The 20,829-nt window shown below is 41.4% G+C and overlaps 1 protein-coding gene and 1 long non-coding RNA gene across 3 annotated transcripts in view; one reads left to right on the forward strand and one right to left on the reverse strand.

Annotated features, from left to right (window-relative positions):
• kitlga (kit ligand a) overlaps positions 1–17,198 on the reverse strand; it is a 39,911-nt gene extending 22,713 nt beyond the window's left edge. The window contains exon 1 of one of the 2 annotated variants that reach the window (XM_019894841.1): positions 16,857–17,198. In XM_019894841.1, coding sequence (XP_019750400.1) covers positions 16,857–16,871 — 15 coding nt within the window. In that variant the 5' untranslated portion in view covers positions 16,872–17,198. The remainder of the gene's footprint in view (positions 1–16,856) is intronic. The other variant, XM_019894842.1, reaches the window with a different exon arrangement.
• A 977-nt stretch (positions 17,199–18,175) lies between these two features.
• On the forward strand, positions 18,176–19,121 carry LOC109530887 (uncharacterized). Its single transcript, XR_002171085.1, has 3 exons — positions 18,176–18,281; positions 18,365–18,435; positions 18,592–19,121. It is a non-coding gene; the product is annotated as an uncharacterized LOC109530887 (long non-coding RNA).
• The last annotated feature ends 1,708 nt before the right edge of the window (positions 19,122–20,829 follow it).

Genomic DNA, 20,829 nt, shown 5'->3' on the forward strand with positions numbered 1-20,829 from the left:
ATAAGTTTGACGCATCTCAGCCAATGAATGCGCTTATGATTATAGTTGTGAGAGATGGCCCCAAAGCGTTTAGGACTTGCTCGCTAAACACAGAAAGTGACAACATTTAAGAATGATATTCATCCTTTTTTTTCCCCCCCATTCACTCCAAAATTAAATTCGACTGCATGCAAAGGCACGCGTAAGAAAAGCCAAGAGTCGATAAAACGAATGAAAGGAACGCTGAGAGCGACGGCGGTTATGCTGAGATCACAAGCAAGCCAGCGCGATGTGTGTGTGCCGTCGGTCACGGTTGCCAAATGTCAATTTTCGGCAATGCTGTTTGTGATTCGGAGCGTGCATGTGTGCTTGATCAATACGAAAACTCGGAAGGATTAATGTGAGCGGTTTGATGGCTTTTCCGAGTGCGCAACCACAGCACGAGCTTGCGCGATGCGCTCGCTGAGTGAGTCCTGCCAAAAGAGAGAGGCAGACACACACAGCCCTCACGAGCGTTTGAAAGCGAGGGTGAAAGTGATGAAAAGTGCCCTTTTCGCAGTTATTTGAGGACATAAGTCAACTCATTAGCAAATGTCGTTACAATCATAATTGTTTTGAATGAATGACTGTAGTTTCAATACGTTGTTCACGGGTAAAGGGGAGGCGTTTGATGTTTTTTTTAAAGCCGATCCCTCATTATGTGTTGTCACAGACGTCGGTCTCGCATTACGAATAATAATGGCGACCATTTCGAGGAACTACAAACGTAGCGCGTCATTATCGGAGCCAGAAGTTAATTTTTCAAAGATTCACGCCTTACTTGCTGACAAAATAGAAATCCAGACACTCCTTTTTTAAAAAGATAAAAGTCAAGAAGGGTGTTTTGATTTTTTATTTTGATTGTATTTTTTTTAAAAACACGTTATACTGAAACATTACGGTAAAAAATGCACTTCAATTGCAGTACAGTACAGTGATCCGTCGCTATTCGTTTATCGCGGCTTCAGTGCATCGCGGATTTTTTCAAACATTAAAAAATATATATACAAAATATATATATATATATTTTTTTTTTTAACCTGTATTTGTTAATTGGTCGCTACTTCGCGGATTTTCGTTTATCGCGGGTGGTTTTGGTCCCCATTAAAACCGCGATAAACGAGGGATTACTGTATTGTCAAAATCAGTGGTCGATTTTATGTGGACTGATGTTAACTTGTCATGTAATTTTGGTACTTTTAAAATCAAGTGATTAGTAAAGTAACTGAGTTACTTTTCAAATCAAGTCTTCTGTAAAGCGCAGGTGTCAAAGTCAAAGCCCCGGGGCCAGATCTGGCCCGCCACATCATTTCAGGTGGCCCGCGAAAGCAAATCAAGCATGTCAGCTTCCATGATGATTGCTAAAGTCTGAACCAAAATTTTAAATTGTCATATGTAATCCAAAACAATATTTGAACAAGCCATTATCCTTCACTTCTGATTTTAAAACAAGTTATCTACCAATTTGTTGTTCGCTGTGTATGTAATATGTGGAGGTGGTTCAACATTGATATGGTTTTACAAAATTCACAGTCATAACGGCCCTCCGAGGGGAAACCGTAACAATAACGTGGCCCGCGACAAAAATGAGTTTGACACCCTTGCTGTAAAGTAACTAAATTCCTTTTTCAAGGTACCTGTGGCAACGCAGTGTCTTATACGTGCTGTTATTGCCGATTGTGGACGTATTCCAATGCAAGCATAGTGAAGCCCAAGTTTGTGTGTAGGCACTGTTAGTGAATTATGGCCATTGTATGGCGAGCAATAGCCTGTGTGACTGATCTGATGACGGCCACGTCGACCCTCCCCCCGTCGCCGCTGCGATGCATCATTAGCTGGGAATAATCCCATCAAGTGGAACATGCAGGGCCTCGCATGACACAGGTTCCGTGATTTCACCCTAATCTCTGGCCCTGCGTCATTGTTTTGCGATACGTTTCAATGGTGAGGATTAGTGCTGCAGATGATTAAAGATGCCTGAGCCATCCAGATGTTGATCTCATGTGATTGTTTTTTGGTCGGGGACGTTTGCTTTATAGGTCGAGCAACAGCTGTAGTTAAAACATTCTTGGTTTTGACAGCTATATCCTGAGTAGACACATGGGTCTTTAAGGCTGTCAAGCCTGAAGACACACAGGTATAGATTTGAAGTGGACATTTAAGGATCATTTTGACCATTTCCAGGGGTCTTAATCAGAGGAAACTGTCTTTGAGATTTTGATCCAACGGCAATCAAATTTCAATGTGTTTCACATATTCAAGACAGATTGCTGACACAACACTGTGAAAATTTTGCATTTTGTGTGGGTGGAGCATGGCGGCAAATTTTGATGAACTTGGTTCAGTAGAGCACCCAAATAATTTGGAAATTCAGCCCCCGGAGCCAGTTTAAACCCGTACCTCACTGAGCGGCGAATGCTTGCCAACGTAGTGACTGTTGGGTTTCGTCAAGGTATGTAAAAGGTTGCAAACATATTCACAAAAGTTTTTCTTGTCTCGACGAAGTTTTAGAACAGCACAACAAAATGTCCTTGCAAGTCCGTACTATCGCTAGCAGTGACAAGTGTTTGCAAAGCAGCGAAAAGCATTTGAAGACGTGTCGCCAAAGTTCGTTTTGATTCGCCAATGCTCTAGACCAAGTGAACATGGTTACCAATAAATTACAACCCATTTGTGCGCACCATTCGGCACTCTAAAGATTGTTTAAAAAAAAATCGAAACATCTTTGACAATGGACGGCAGAAAAATGACAATGATATCTCACTGAGTGGCAAAGGCTTGCAAGTGTCTGCACATAATCCGAATATCGTTTTTTTCCCAACAAGGTTTGATCAAGGCTGCAAAAGGTTGCAAAAAAACAGACATTCGCAAACAGTTCATGGCCGCAAAGAGTTTTTCTTGTCGCCACGTTCAAAACTTTTTGCAAACAATAAAACTGTTGGAGAGTCTGTGGCAAACGTCCTTGCAACATTTTGCACCCCTGATGAGCCATTTGCTACGTGGCCAAACACTCGCAAACCCTTGCTGCTCAAACAGTCCCAAAGGTTCCCATACGAGTGGCAAATAGTTGCTAATCTTTGCAATGCTGTTCCAAATAGCCACTAATAGCTGCCATCTGTTGTCTCGAAGCGTTGCTCAAAGTCAATAAATGTTGCCAATGACAGAGGCGGCCCCGTGATTTTTCACCAACAAAAGTTTTGTTGACTCGTAATTGTTCCAGTGGTACACCCAGAGGTTTGGGAATATTCGGCCCCCGAAGCCAGTTTGACTCAGCATTATGAAATTTAGGAGGCTTGCCATCATGAGTAGTTGCAAAAAGCCATGCCTAAAAAGCAGAGGAAGCCACGTTAGCGCGGTTCCGTCTTCCGACACATGTGACCCAGTCCAGACGCTTTTGACAATAAAGAATTTTTGCTCACCATGAGATCAGTATGAATCACAACAAGTTTGGTAACTCTTCATCACACACTGAGCCCTATTGTCTCATCTGTTTCCCATTTCGGGGGCGGCATGACTCAGGGGTAGAGTGGTTGTTTCCGAACTCAGAGCTTTAGGAATTGCGACCATGTAGAAGCGTCTTTGAGCAAGATAATGAACTCCGATTGCTCCTGATGCTGCGTCATCAGTTAGCTGAATGAGGTAACAGTACCTGAGGTAGAAAAGCACTATTTTAAGTGACAGCCCGTTGACCCATTTCATGGCTTAAATACGACATGTATGTTGTAGGTTTTTGAATGCTCCCCTTCCTATAGAGAGCCCTATCGTCTCTTAGATTTATCCTTTCATGGTTTTTGAGGCGATGCAAAGTTCGCCTAAAAAAAAAAAAAAAAAATAATAATAATAATAATAATAATAATAAACAAAACAATTCTCACAGATTTAGATAAGCGACACCAACTCACAATGAAGAGACCAAGGAGGTACAAAACACATCTGAAGACAATAATCGGAAAAAAGGTCATGAAGCAATGACCCGAAAAGACACAGAAAGTCTGCGATTTTAACGTGAACTTGTCCTTGAGACGTTTGTCTGATTGCTACCAAATTTGAAGCACATACACTCAACTTTTAGAATATTTATGTGATCGTCATTACTTGTGGGCTGAACATGTCCGATCAATTTTGATGACTCGCCATTGGTTCATTTTGTTTGGAAAAATGTAGCAAAAATGTGTTTCACATCAATTTTGGTAGGCATGCCTATCGTGGGAAGACTGACAAAAAAATCTCAGGGAGCCATTCCTGGAAAGTACATTTTTGTTTGAAGAGACCATTTTATGGTCATTTTGGCCATTTCCATGACTTGTCATCAGATAACACGAATACATCTTGACCAAAGTTTCACTTGGCAACATGAAATTTAGTAGGCATGTTTATCATGAGTAGAACCACAAAAAGATGAACCCGAACCAAAAGAGCAGTGAGTGTTTCTGTGTCTTTTCCCGAAAATAAGCCGCCATTTTCGTGACATTTCCTGCGGTTCGTTGAAAGGAAGAGATTCTGTCCCGATTGCTACCAAATTCGAAGCACGTAAAAATTACAAAAATTTTTAGATTTGTTCATTGCGTCCGAGTAGTAACATCCCGGCAACGTTAGACGTCTCGCCTTGAACAAAGCAATAACTCCCGGTTTCCTTTCAACTCTACAGAATGGCATCAAGTCCTCTGTCCCGCTCGCAGCTGGCACTAAAATCATAAAGATAAGAAACTCCTGACCGCCTCTGAAGTCTTTTATGGTCTGCATATCATTATTACCAAACATGTCAATAAAAATCAGACCACTGAGCGGTCGAATAAAAAGGTTAAATACCAAAGCAGGCAGAAAAACAGGAAGCGTGCTGCATTCCCCCCTCCCGTCCCCCCATGGATGGACTCTCGCTTGCTGCCCTTCATGTGCTAATCGATTTAGCCTTTGAGCTCTGCCTGTCTGCTGAGCAGCACTTAAAGCGTTCGATCTAATACGGATGAATAAGAACAGACGCCAGACAGACAGACGAGAGACACTTGAGGCTGGAGGGAGTCTTCTTACTAATTCGACAGGCAACTGGACGATGTCTTCTTTGCTGTTTGAAGTGTTAAATTTTCCATCTTTCCATATTTGTTTTACACACTTCTGATTGAGCTACCAAAAGCACAACAAACATGAATTTGTAACCTCCAGCCAAACTTGAAACACTACTTTAAAACCCGAACCGAGGATTGAACCGTTAATTTGTAACCTTAAACCTTGTTTGAAAGCCTTCGAATCCTGATAATTGTTTGAAAACCAGACCAAGGCTTGACATTCTAACCCAAAAGCTTAAAGCCAAGCAAACCATAACCATAGCTAGGAACACGAATTTGAAATCCTGACACTGGCCTTGACCCGACCACAGGCTTAAAACACGTCGCTCTTCGGCAACCGAACTGACGGCCGCTGGAATCACAAGAACAGGACTCATGGTTCCAAATTATATTTGTGCTGACTTGAATTAGACTTGACAGGACCATTTGGTGGAAACAAAATATACTTTACGCTAACGTTAAGTCTGGATTGCTCTTTGCAACATGTTAGCATTAAATTGATAAAAACAAGATTGAACGGTTGTTTGTTAGCGAGGGAAAAGGGAGGTGTCTATTTAAGGGAAGTGTAAGCCGATAACACACCCGACGGCTAATCGCTATTTGAGGGATAACCTTTATCATTCAATGCTAACAAAAACATTGTACTACATGACAATTATAACAAGAGATCCCCTGCAATGTTTACACGCTAATCACTTAGGTAGAGAAACCTGACCGCTACTTGTGAAATACAGGAAGTTTCTCTTTCGGATAAAAAAAATGGAGGGTGAGGGTGGGCTCTACGTCTGAATGTTTTTGGTTTTTTTGTTTGTTTGTTTTTTTACTTTCCAAGCTTAATGACCACAGTTGACCCAGACGTTCCCACCAAAAAAAATTTTGATAGCAAATGACGTCAATGACACTCCTCGCACTCCAGCACTTCGGATTTCAATCAGGAAATTGACATTTTTTGACTGGTCTGACTTCAAAGGAGGAAAAATACCACCAAAACGTGCCAAAATAACAAGGTAAAACTCCTCATACATGACGTTATGATCACAATTGAATATCCGCGGTAGAATGAATCCGCAATAACCAAACCGCTAAGTAGCAAGGGAGCACTGTATATGCGCTTTGACGTTCAGATTGTCTATTTATTAATTAAGTTAAATTTAAGGTTTCTTTTGTTTCCAGACAATGGTCTTTGTTGGTGAAGAGAAAAATTCTCCGGCGAAGGCTGAAGTGACAGCCAAAAGAGTTTTTCTCTTCACCCCCCCCCCCAAAAAAAAAGACCATTGTCCAGAAAAAAACCTTAAACCTAACACAGTTTATGGTTTGGTTCAACATTTTGGGGTTCAAAAAGACAATGTTTGATTTCTTCAGTCAGCTTTACGGTCAACATCTACTGGGATTGATAAAGAGATTTTTAAATGTGTTTAAAATGTGTCTATGTGCAGGAAAACTATTTTTCGTTTTTGCATTTTGGACTCTCTTAGTCACGTATTTTCACGAGTGAATCTGGAACATATTCCGTACATTAAACTCCCCCCTAAAAATGTGTCGAATGTCCTATATTAATAGTTTAGACACAAATGTCACCCTTGTGCATACTCTCAGTCATCCGGTTGTCTTAGAAGACGTTGGAACTCTCATATGTCTCTGCATCAATTTATGAACACAGAGCTGCTCATGTCATTTGATGGGAGCGATGAGGGCTCCCATGCAGAAGAAATTAGGCAAAGGCAAGTCACGCTCGGGCAACAGGCCGATTCTTTAAACATGTCGGGCTCTAGTTTCATGCCCAGTGCAAGTTTGGCAACCATTTTTGTTATGTGATTTTAATCAAGAAATCTCGAAACCCAGAGCGCTCGGACAAGTAATGGATCGGTTCCTTTCTTGATTTTAGAGTGCAAGTCTAGAAAAACAGTTATATGAACGCTATACTGTCATATTTGTGTGTTGTGTTGGCACGTGAGTGTCTGGATGTGAACTGGGGCCTACAGCAACTCTTTCGGGTGTTTTCATTTTTTTGTATCAATGTCTTTGATTGTTTGTCCAGTTCAATGACTGAAAGTGCATCGGCAATACCAGCTGCACTTCCCGACGTGAAAGGGCATTCAATACACAAAAGAGCACAAAAATACGGCAATAACCCTGAATATGTGTGTTTTATATTATACAAGGAAAATAAAAATATCAGTCGGTGGAATTGGCCATGGTGAATGACAAAGGTTCACTGTACAAGCTTTGTGCTACAGAAGAATTTTATCAGATCTTTTACGACACAACTATCTACTCTTTTATGACTGTGATGAGCACGGTGGATGCGAGAAGCCGCTAGAACAGTGGGTCTTAACCTTGTTGGAGGGACCGAAACCCAACCAGTTCATATGCACATTCACGGAACCTTTCATTAGTGAAACATAAAAATATGATTCAAGAAGTGTTCCCTTCAGTTTTGAGTTGCTCAGCTTGGCATGACAAATCATACAGACAGGACACTGAGTCCCATCACTTTCCGTGAGGCATGTGAATCCATGTTGTAAATATTCGTCCGACCACTTTTTTTATTTTACTTGTTTGCTCGACATAGTATGTATTTAAAAAATTCTAAAAAATAAAAAATCATATGACATACTATCGTAACAGGCACACGTTGACGACTGAGCGAACTAAATTTCCCGTAGTACTGATTGGACAAGCCATGTAATGTGATCATCTGCAGCAGACGTGTCGTAACTAAATGACATGTTGAGTCGGGTGTGCCTTAACCTCCATGGCAGATGCTCCGTCGAACCCCTGAGACCGATTCACCGAACCCAGATTGAGAACCACTGCGCAAGAACCTCATCTCAAGACTAACCAGGCAATGAGACGCTGCTGTTGCCCAATTTATTTTTTATTTTTTTCATGCTCCATTGATGCAGACCTTAGATTCTGAAGTATTACCACGAATAGCATTGAAAAAATAAAATGCCATTCAAACAATGCATATGTTAATTTGTTTGCTAATTTTGGTCAATTAAATCCCATGTTACCACAAAGAGTAGACGGGAAATCGTCAACTCAACTCTCCAGCATCTGGGTTTAATCACAAGATTTAAGAAGGGAAGAATTTTCTGACACAGCTTTGAGTCTTCGATTCTCATGAAGGCCTTTAAGTTGTCAACGCTTGTTTAAAATAAATAAATAAAATAAATAAATCACTTGCTTTCTTCTTGCGAACGTCACAAATCAAGGCAAGTATTCAATCTTTTTTTTACCCCGTGACACTGACAGACCTTGTGATGATACAACAGTGCAACAGGGCTATGATACGATACTATAATAAAAGTTTTGGATATTATTATTTATTTTTATATTATTAATTAGTAATCTGGCGGTCCGGTTGCGACCTCACATCGCAGAGGTCGTGGGTTCAATCCCGGCTCCGGCCTTCCTGTGTGGAGTTTGCATGTTCTCCCCGGGCCTGCGCCGGTTTTCTCCGGGTACTCCCTTTTCCTCCCACATTCCAAAAACATGCAGGGCAGGCTGATTGAACACTCTAAATTGTCCCTAGGTGTGAGTGTGAGCGCGGATGGTTGTTTGTCTCTGTGTGCCCTGCGATTGGCTGCCAACCAGTTCAGGGTGTCCCCTGCCTACTGCCCGAATACAGCTTGGATAGGCTACAGCATGTCCTGTGACCCTTGTGAGGATAAAGCGATTCAGAAAATGGATGGATGAATAATTAGTCATCTATTTGTTTTTAATTAGTTTTCAGAATGTGTTTGTGTGTTTTAATTTTTTTTTTGAAAATGCTTTGTTCTAATTTAGTTTTTATTCGTTTTAGTATTAGCTTAATTTTTTTTTTGTGGCGTCTATTTCTTGTGGGCAAGATTTAAAAAAAAAAAAAAAAAACATCATGGGAAGTATTGTGTAACAAGGACTCAACAAATATAAGCAAAATACTGCTTCAAAGGTTTGATGAATTCCAACCTTTAACATCTTAAATAAAGCTGGGGTGGTCCCATTTTCCATCCCTTGCTTGCCAAGTTGCCACCTTGAAAAGTGTTTTTTGTGGCTTGAATCCACCACAGCTTCCAGACGACTTTTTAACCATCCGTCTTGTGACAAACAGCTCTGCAGTAATACCGAAAGAAATACATTTTAAATCAACCCGAAAAACTCATGTAAACTTTGTCCCCTTTTCCCGACTTACTGAAATATCCTAACACAACGTTGAAAATGAGCGAGGAAAACATGATAACCTTTCACAACGTAAATCCCTTCAGGAAAAAGCTGGTGAAGACAGGCTGCGTGAAAGGGGTGAAGGAGAGCGTCTGATGGGTAAAAGTCAAACTATACCAAGCGCGTTTGAAATCTGAGATTGAAAAAAATGGCCCACATAAGTTGCCTTATGCAAAATCTGCCACTTCAAAGGACAGGAACCCCATGTTGACCGTGTGAACTTTTGAAACAAATGCGCCCCGAAATCAATTACGATTCTTAAATACATAACAGCCCAGTCTTCAATATTTCATGTGTTTTTATGAGTTATTTTTCACATTATTTTAAATTAGAACCAACAAACTGTGGTCAGATTCCCTGCGCTTTGATGTGGCTCTGCTGTGGAAAAACTAGGCCTCACAGATGAACGTACAGCAAAGATACATCATCTTATTGGCGCAGAGAACAATTACCTTGACGCATTGTCATTCTGGTGTCTGATGCTGCAGATGTTCGTAGACAACGTTTGAAATGCGCAGTATGCTCCTTGAACGCAATGAAGACGATATGCATACGGGGGTGTTTGAAGTTGGGAGAAACGACGCCTCGGTGAGTGGTGGCAACGCATGGGTATGTGCGTTATTCTTTACCATACCATCCAGAATCAGAGTTTCATGAAATAAAATTCACACATATTCAGGACAATGCCCGTTGCACTTAAGTCCAATTCCTTCCTAGTTGCTAGCTCGCTAGTCGCTAACGTGCATTCCACCTTGCGTACAAATTGCCCACCAATGTACGGCTTTGTATAATCAAGTCGAAGTGAAAAGCAACGCTTTGCTGCGCTAAACTTACTCAGTCACACCATATGTGCTGTTTTTTTCAATTTGGGGACTATCTCATAGTCTACCGCTATCTCAAGCACTGATTCTCTAGCTCACGGGCAATTGGAATAATCAATTGTCTGGCCCATTCCTGAGCTAGCTAGCTAGCTAGCTCAGGAATGGGCCAGGAATGGGTAGCTAGATAGATAGATACTTTATTCATTCTGTGAAGGGAATTATATGTCATGCAAAATGTGGATGTGATACCGTGTGAAAAATACTTTGCAATTTGTCCCAAATGAGCTCAGAGAAATGAGTCAGTCGATAACAACATATGAAAGGATGAGTTAATACAGAAAATTTCGATCAGTATCACAATGGGATGTAGTTGATGGATCATGTGAAATTGTGGGAACCGGAGTGTGAAAAAAATGGTTCACGAGAAATCCTAAATGAACAATGTTGCTCCAGAAACCTGTCAGATGGGTCAAATGTGGCCAAGTTTGAACAAGGCCAAATCCGTATTTGAACACTTGCTAAAATCCGTATGGACAGTCAGCCCTAAAAAATTGCATTTGAAAAGAAATCTGAATCATTTGAATCCGATATCCCTTCAGCTTGAACGCATCCTAAGACTTTAGTGTTTTCAACTGTAGTGATAGTAGCAAGCCTTACGCTGAGTGGTTTGTCAAGAACAAATGCTGTTTTCGAGAAAATTGCCACAAATAGCAGAAGTTTTACGACATGACTGGAGCAGTGAGACAGCCATGAAACTTTTCAAGCTGTCGCAGAACTGTAGTTGGGGGCTGAAAAACTTCTTGCCAGGCGGAAATTTTGTAATGTTGCTCCAAAGTCAAATGGCAAGCCATGGGTGATGTAATGTTATACTTACAAATACTGCAAAGCCTGGGCAGCGGAAGAAACGCATTGCCTTATCCGTCGGTGGGGAGTTAGTGCTATAGAAATAATGCAAAGCCTAAGCTGTCGAGTGCTGTTGGAAGCGTGTCGTGACAGCTTGGAAATTCCTACCATGGCTGTACAGTAAATATGTGCATAATAAAAAAACAATCTGAGCCAATGAATCCAACAATCCAAAGCAGGAGGTAAAACATATCCTCTTGTTCATTGCACACCAATCAGAATGTCGAAAATATCTTATGTTTGGACTATTGTTCACTCAGGGTCTCCCCTTGAGGCACATTTTTAGTGGAAAAACCGGTGTGGGTTTTGACGAGCGTTCACACCAGGACACCGTTTGCCTGTAGGGAACCATGTGTCAATCAGAGGGCTCTTCCTTCATCCCATGCACTGAAAAACTGCAGTGACGAAATGTCAAAAGGAATTGGCAGAGGTCCAATCTCGTCTTGATTAGTGGGCCTCAACGTACATAATAACCTGTAATGGCTTTCACTGCATGAACTCAATGGCCCATTATTTGACGACATTGAAAAAAAAAAAGACTAACGTTACACGTGCTACAACATGGAGAACCATGCATTTCTCAATTTCCCATACCTCACAGCTGACTTTACGGCAAGAGAAGCAGGGTAAGCCCTGACTGGTTTCCATGGTCTGAGCATACAATACATCCATGGTTTCTGAGGGGTTGCTACAAATTTAGCAGCATGCATGGACATTTTATCCATCCATCCATCCATCCATCCATTATTCGATCCGCTTATCTTAAAACGGGTCACAGGTGTGCTGGATCCTATCCTAGCTGTCTTTGGGCAGTAGGCGGGGTACACCCTGTACTGGATGCCAGCCAATCGCAGGCCACACAGAGACAAACAAACATTTGCGCTCACGCTCACTCTATTTGAATGTGGGAGGAAACCGGAGTATCCAGAAAAAGATTCACACAGGTACTGAGAGAACATATAAACTCCACACAGGAAGGCCGGAATGGAACCCCGTACCTCTGTGAGGCGGATGTGCTAACCAGTCGACCACTATAGCATGATTTAGTCTTTAATTACCAAAACTGTCTTTTGGCAGGAGAGATGGGATACACCCTGGAGCGGTACCAAGGTACCGAACCCAACCAGTTCACATGCGCATCCACCGAACCCTGAGTGAAAAATAAAAATATGATTCAAGAAGTGTTCCTTCAGTTTTCCCGGTGCGAGATGAGAGTTGCTCAACTTGGCATGACAAATCATGCAGATAGGACGCTGAGTCCCATTACGTTCTGCCATGTTGTACATATTCGTCTGACTTTTTGCCCGACATGGTAGGTTTTAAAACGCCCCCCCCCCCCCAAAAAAAAAAAAAAAATCACACGACGTACGATCACGACAGTCACACGTTGACTACTGAGCAAAGTAAATTTCCCGCAGCACAGACTGGACAAGCAATGTAATGTGATCATCTGCAGCCAGTGATGGCCAAGCCGACGTGTCGTAACTAAATGACATGTTGAGTCGGGTGTGCCTTAACCTCCATGGCAGAGGCTCCGTCGAACCCCTGAGTCTGATTCACCGAACCCCTGGGGTTCGATCGAACCCAGGTTAAGAACCACTGCCCTGAAGTGATTGACAGACAATCACAGGATTTACAGTACAGGCAAAAAATGGACAGCGAGGGCCAGGGTGTGGGGGTGAGGGGATTGAATCAACTAACTGGGTTCAGTTGACCACAAAAAATGGTCAACACAAACATTTCTGCCTCAGAACAATAATTCATTGTTTAAAAACCATATTTGAGACACCCGGAATCAATATTTGGGTAGTTCTGTGATAACCGCATGGACATTTATTGCTGACAGACGCACTCTTCCAGCAACAAATGATGGACTTCCAAGAAAAACAGGATGACCCCCAGGGACTGGGGTCGCTTTAATCTCAAAAAAGATCAAAAAAACAAGTTTGATGTAATTACTGCAAAGCGGCGCTGCCGACCTTGGACCCGGGACGCGGGAATGTATACAATGAGGCAGCTAGGCGGACATTTACTTCTAGAGGTGATAACAACTCAGCTTTGGTGCTTTTTAAGTAAACTAGCATGGAACAAGCTTAAGTCTTGTGACAGTACATCCATTACTATTTTACGGGAGCAAAGCGTCTTCCACTAAATTGTCGTGACCGATTAAACTTGTCTCAGTGCATGTTAAAGCTTCTCCAGCTTACTTAGCTAGCATAGTTTGCTCTAGCAACACATCGCCGACAATTTCTTCTTTAATTTACCTAGACTGACTTTTAGCAAGAGAAAACGTGTCACATCTCGCACTGGTCGCGGGCCAATCGTCAACAGTCGCACATGTAGGCAAAGCAGCATTCACAGACTGAGTCACAAAGCTAACTTTTGGCAAGAGCGATTCCAACCCAGAACTTTACATATATACTTTATTGAACTTGATATATAATTTTTATTCTTCTACTTCTCCATTTCATAATTATGCTGCAAATAAAGGTTTTCTTATCTTATCTTATCTTGTCTTGGAACCTCGTAATTGACTGTGAGGCAGATGGTACAGTTTTTTTTTTCCTCTCTCAAAATCCTCTCATTATTTTGCTTGTCAGCAAAAATGGATTTTTGTTGTGTACTTATTATTACCTTCAAGCTAACCATTATTTTGACACAACTGCCTCTTGCCTCCCTGACTGTTCATATACACATGACAATTAATGTAGTATAAATATATAGAACAATTTAAAATGTACACCAAAAAATACTACTTGTGTTAGTATGCATAATCTTGGGTTAACTGGCCATGCCTGCGCCCAACTCTGCGGCATGACGAATCGCCTGATCCAATTGTTACACTCAAGTACAAAGGTTGGGAATGAAAATGTCACTGAAACGTGCACTGCGGGGCACAGCGTACCGTGAGTCGAGCATTCAATAGCCCCCCTGAATGATCAGCTCAAAGCACAATCACTGACATTTTACTAACATCTTTAAGCAAGGAAAACTGCAATGGCACAACATTCTCATTATTTTCCCTCCTTTTGTGCTGAGTTCAAGTACTGAGCTGTTTGAATCGATAATTAATGGCCACTTGATGAAGGATAGCGAGGAAGATTGTAATCCAGTATGTCGTCTATGTGGTTTTGGAAAATAAAAATCCCGACGGCTCCTCTCCGGTATTTAAAAGAGTTTTGTGCTTTGTTCCTGGAAGAGGCAAACAAACACAACTTCCTTATTACTGATAACAGAGCACTTCAATGCTTTGGGGGAAGCCAGCAACCACATGAAAGCCAGGTTTTGTTTCATCCATCCATCCATTTTCGAATCCGCTTATCCTCACAAGGGTCGCGGGTGTGCTGGAGCCTATCCCAGCCGTCATTGGGCAGAAGGCGGGGTACACCCCAAAGTGGTTGCCAGCCAGTCACAGGGCACACATAAACAAACAACCGTTCGCGCTCACAATCAAACTGAGGGGCAATTTAGAGTGTTTAGAAACTGGAGTACCTGGAAAAAACCCACACAGGAAGGCTGGAATCGGAATTAAACCCTGCACCTCTGCACTGTGCCACCTGTTTTGTTTCATTTAACCCCAGATGCTCAAAATGCCAACAAAAAGCACAAAGTAATACCAGCAGCAGGTTCTTTACACGAGAGCTTCATGGTCAAATTCAGAGAAAAAAAATCCTTACAGGTGGACATGAGCTGAAATTCAAGCCTCGGACCTCAAGTCAATCACTTAAGTCCACTGTGGTGCCCCGTGTTAATGTGAAAATTGTAATACAGTAGTAGGAAAAAAAAAGCAACCCCTCCCCAAAAAAATATTTACAGCAGGATTTGAGCCCAAAGAACCCATTCAGCTAAGAAACAAGAAGCCAAAGAGCCAAAAAACACTTGACTGTGAGTCAGACATGCAAACAACTCGCCTACTGTGCTGCGACACATTGATCAAGTTGAAATCAGAGGAAATAGCACCAAAAAACCCCCAAACGCTGTCTGTTTCTTGAGGCTATACAATACTGAGGCAACAATTAATGGGCCACTTTCCATCATGCTTGGAGGAAGCCTTGTGACACTGGACTAAATCAAATATTTTTAAAGAAGGATGTGGGGAGGGTGGGGGCACGGTGCATGACTGGTTACGGTGCAGCTCACAGTGCAGAGATCATGTGTTCGATTCCTGTGTGGTGTTTGCATGTTCTCCCCGTGACGGCATGGGTTTTCTCCAGGTACTCCAGCTTCCTCCCACATGCATGGTAGGTTGATTGGGCACAATTGTCCATATATGTTTGCCTGTGAGTGTGAATGATTTTCCGCCTTTGCGTGCACTGCTACTGGCTGGCGACCACTTGCGGATGTACTCTGCCTACCTCTCAGTGGCAGCTGGGATAGGCTCCAGCACACCCGCGACCCTGGTGAGGATAAGCGCTTTGGGAAATGGATGGATGGACGAATTGGGAGAGAATCTACTTGGAGGGGAGCTGGGGGAAGGGCGCGTGTGCATATTTGGTTCGAAAAGGTGGGGGGGGGGGCAAGTCAAAGGTTAAAAGGGTGTATATTTGGTATATTTGTGAGAAAGGGGGTATTTGTGGGGATTAGTTAATTAAAAGGTCAAACAGTTTGAACATGAGAATAAAGAACATGAAGCCTTGGTGCTCTGTTCAAGACTACTTCATCGAAGAAAGAATCTATTAGCCTCATTGACTTAGTTGGAGACAGTAAGTTGTTTACAAAAACATGAATGGTACTCATAATAATAATTATTATAATTATAAAAATAATTATTATATTAAATGAGTGCCGGTGCATTCAAGGACCGCATCATCTCACAAAATCACCTAAATGATCACTTCTTGACTCTAAGTGGTCAAAAAACTACGTTGACATAGACAGCGATTTTTAACAAAAACAATGCATGTTCTTGAGCGCCTATTAAGAGATCCAGTAATGCTTGAGAACTGAAGCAGTGGCGCATTCAGGGACCACGTCACAATTCACCCACATTCGGTGCAGCTTACTCACGACAACAAAGTGTTCAAAGAAACGATTGTCAATTATGTTCAGTAAAATACTGTATTTACAAAGCGCTTTTCAAGGGAGCCAACACTGCTTACATTAAGCAGTGGTGTGTTCAAGGATTACATAATTGAATAAATTCAACCATCAGGTTCATCAACTCCAAGATGTCTTTCACGTTTACAAAAAGCTGCCATGTGCATGATTCATTTTTTATTGCGTGCATTTCAAGGGAACCAAATGATCCTAAATGCATTCAAGCACTACATCATCTCAAAGAAAATATCTCAAATATGTTAATGGGCGACAATAACTTCTTTGAAATAAAGTATACCATGTTAATAAAAATCTTTCTATATTGGTTTTATAAAGTGCCTTTCAAGACGACGATTAACTCCTGTAACAGTGGTGCGTGCGTTCAATGACCACATCATCTTAAAAAAATCACATTTATTAGGTTCATTAACCACACGAATTTGTTGACAAAAACACGCATGATATGATAATAATAATAATAATAATAATAATAATAATAATAACAACAATTTAAAAACTCAGAGTATTATGACACTTTTCAAGGGACCCAATGACGCATATAGGTCACGAACCATCCAACATAACTGCCAAAAGCGGCATTTTAATATAAAAACAATGCTGCTGTGCTCAATTAGTCAAATCTGCGCTGCCGTGTGAACACACATATCCGGACCCGGGACGCCATTAAAAGTCAGCCTTACGTGCAAAAGTGCCACACGCAAGCAACAACGACAATAAAATAATAAAAAGCTGCATCCGTGCATGCATGCATGCAAAAATAGTAATTTGAATAAAAATCCACACTTACTTTTGGCTTCTTCATATGGAACGACAGGGGACAAGCTCGAGTGCGCGAAAGGCTATTTTATTTTACTTCTACGGGCAGGAAAGGTGTTGTCATCATCTTGTGTGCACATATCCAACGCGTCAAAATTAGTATCCGAAAAGAGGGAGGCCCCAAAAATATCACCTAAAAATGAAAAAAATGGAGTTGTTGGCGGCCGTGGTAGAGGAGGTGTTAGGACGACTTAAGTCAGTGAGTGAATGCGTGCTTTTTTTACAGGGGGCGTGCAAAGAGCGTCCGAGTGGCGCGCGTACATCCAGAAGGCTCCCGCGCAGGAAGGGCGCAAAGCTTTATAATATGGAGTGGCAACCGCAGCCAGAGAGTGGGGGGGGGTGTGAGAGAGAGAGAGAGAGAGAGAGAGAGAGAGAGAGAGAGAGAGAGAGAGACGGCCTCCTCTTCTTTCTCCGCCCCGGTGAAGAGGAGAAGAGAGGTGGCCGCTTCCACGTTCACTTTGACGCAGCGCATGCTCCTCCGACTATCCACCCACCTTCTGTTTAACAAGATGATAATAATGTACACCTGAGTAATGCAGTCTTCCCCAACATCAAAGAAAAATGTCACCAAAAAATGTGAATACGGAAATAATGATGCTCGTCTCAATTTCGGATGGGGTTGACTGACAAGCGATCGGTGCGCTGTTTTACCCATTGACCACTCGTCACACAGTCAGCAGTTCAGCTTTTGACCTCTGTCTCTCCCCTTGTGGGCCTTTCCCCTGAAAAAGATAATGGATGGATTCAACATTTCCCGTTCGTAGAGCTGCATTAGCACTTCTCTGCGGAAATGAATTATATGGTCTTTATGTATAGCTGTACAAAGTGAGCCAAACAGTACTTCTAAGTATTTTTCCAGGCAGCCACAAGTATTCTTAAAACACTCGTTTTACAACCCATAAAAAAAGGCAGCGAAAAGACATTTTTGTGTTTTTTAACATTTTGTATGGAAAGATTTTTGTTTATTGTTTTTTATGCAATGTAACAAAAAATATTTGCAATCAGTAAAAACGATTTGCAAAGAGTGGGTGGATTCTAAACGTAAAAATAAGGATCGTTAGACAAGACTATTATTTCTGAATTTGAAAAAATTGCTGGTTCACACTAAAATTTTGTTTTCATATCCTGAAGTGTTGGTTGCAAGTTTTGAAATTTTATTTTTAACTTGTGAGTTATGGTTGCGAATCAATCTCAATCGGGTGGGCGGGTCCTCCACCAAGAACGGAGTTAGAAGGCTTTTCATTGGTCAGTTTAAAATGGTGCTGTGACGATTTCCGCTCTCAAGGTAGTAAGAGTGAGCACCGGGACAAATACGAATCCGGTTTTCCCTCCGCCATTATTTGAAAGACGAAAACGAAGCTTCCGACACCTGGTTGCAACTTACCCGGGATAATTGGTCATGTTATTCTCAATTTTTATGTCTTTCTAATACCTTAAAAACAACCCTTGAGTTGTGGTTTATATCGTACTTTTGTTTAGCCGTTACAGTTAGCGTCTTAGGTACCGTCCGAGCGCTGACAGGGCCCAAACGAAGTAACAGTTTGACTCAGGTTAGTCATCATGTTATTCACTACTGCTGGTAGTAAACATGACACAAATAAACTGCTCAATGGCATAGCTATTATTATTATGATGATGATGGCATAGCTATTATTATTATGATGATGATGATTATTTTACTCATAGAGAAAACTTTCTTTTCACAGCAGGCTGGAAAACCAGACCACAGGCTAAGGTAGGCTGTCACTTGCTTCAAAAAGTACATTGGCTCCCAGTGTTATCGTGGTGGGGAAATTTTCATTGTACATTGACATCTTCTTTGATGACAAAAATGTGTCCTTGAGCTTCATGGATGATTTAATCATTTCAGATGATCACAAACACACATTTGTTAACTTCTTTGAAGACTTATTGTTTGCCCTCCTTTTACAACATGTTGCTTTCCTGTTTCCCGAATTATATCCATGAGATTCATTCAAATTGTGTTGCATGTTTACAAAAACGTGTACTTATGTTAGATTACAGACGATATTGATAGAGACCCTAGCTTAGATGAATTGAAAACTCAAAATTGCCCTTTCTATGAATGAAGACATCAACATTAGCTTGATCGAAGACTCAAAACATTCTTCGCTGTGTAGAAACCATGTAGACTACGTTGGGTTCATTGAAGACTCAATATTTTTTGTTTGGGAAAACATACATTTATGGCATTATAGGCTCTAAATATTCACCGCTTAATTCAGATTCAGATTCAGATTCAGAAAACTTTATTCATCCCCATGGGGTAATTGGTGAAATCAGAATTTTCATTGGTATTCCTCAAGACTAAATGTTGTTGGTTGCTGACTAATTAACTGTATTGCAAACTGAATATTTTTCTGTCTTCACATGCAGTGGTGGGGAAAACAAAGAAATAATAACGTAAAATTCTTTTACATTTAAGTTTACCTTCAAGAACTTTGTAGTGGTTTTCTGTTTGAACTTTGAAGCCAAAAGTTTCCATGATTTAATATATAAAAACTTTTTTTTTTTTTGAATTTGCACACTTCCTGTTCAAATAAACATGGGGTTTGGGAAGTGCAGGTGCCAGCAGCCAGCCTTCCCAGACTTATTGTGCAATCATTCATAAAAGCAGAATCGACACAGGACAACACCACCTTCTGTTGGTAAAATTACTGTATTGCAATAGAGTCTGTTTTGTCTCTCTTAGTTTTGCAGTGTGCGTAAAACCACAGATAAAGTGTGAGGGGAGGCAGACAGAATTCCGCCTCCACACACTCCCTGGCTACAGAGGACAAATTGGTTACTGAATGCTGTATCTCAAACAATCATATGGGGCACCCTGACTTCAGCCCATGAATGATTGGCCACTTGGGAGAAGTTGGCTTCATGTCGCGGGGTAATGGACCCAAACTTGCTCTCTCTCAGCACCCCTCCATCACTCTCCCAGCTGTAGGCCCCGACATCTACTATTGTAAAACGGTACCGCAAATCGCTCGAGGCCATGAAAACAATGGAAAGACTTCCTTTGTTGTAGTATTAGTACATGCTCCATGACCATGGCAAGGCCCGAATGTTTACATGTCTCACGTCCACGTTTCCCACACAGTTGGGAAATTTCCGCACGGACTTCACCCGTGGGAGTATAAAGCCTTTACATGACTGTGTGGAGTCAAACATTTAGCTACGCCCCATTTAGTCCAACTTTAAACCGCAGGCTGTCATCAGGTGCAATTGCCACACGGTAAGTCTGATAACCTTTTAATTTGAGTGTGGCAGTCACACTAGCCAGATTTTCATGGCACCATGTATTCAGATTAAAATGATTCTGAATGACCCAACGGAATGAAAATGCTCCAAATAAACACTTCACTCGGCATTAAAAAAAAAGCCAAATCGGAATGGAATTTCATTCTGATTCACAGGGGTGGTCTATTCCTTTTGCCAATCCAAACGAGGATCATCTAAACCGTTTCAATCATTGCCTGCACTGAAGACGACATTGTTCTTTGTCATTTACAAAACCACATAGGAATGTAAAAAAAGAAAAAACACATAATGTACGTGAACTTCATTGAACACTGAATTGTCTTTGATGATTACAAGTATGTGTTAGCTTTTCCAAAAGGCCGAATTGTACGTTGGTGTTATTACAAAACACCTTGTGGTCTTGGATTCAGGTGCACTTAAAATGTTACTTTCCACCCAAAACTGGGTGACATTTTCAATTCAGGATACAAATAGCTGACCTTTGTCAGCCATCACATGTTGTTTTGCATTTTTCCTTGAAGTCAGATGAAAGCTGGAGGGGCCAGAGGTTGCAAACAAACTGTCCATTTGGTGGACTGCAACAGGCAGCCTTTGGAAATTCCACAATCAGAAATTCTTCTCTCAGCAATAGCAGAGACATCTTAACTGTGGTTTATTTTTTTTCTGAGTTA

The sequence above is a fragment of the Hippocampus comes genome, unplaced genomic scaffold (assembly GCF_001891065.2).
Source record: "Hippocampus comes isolate QL1 unplaced genomic scaffold, H_comes_QL1_v1.1 scaffold319, whole genome shotgun sequence".
Taxonomy (NCBI): domain Eukaryota; kingdom Metazoa; phylum Chordata; class Actinopteri; order Syngnathiformes; family Syngnathidae; genus Hippocampus; species Hippocampus comes.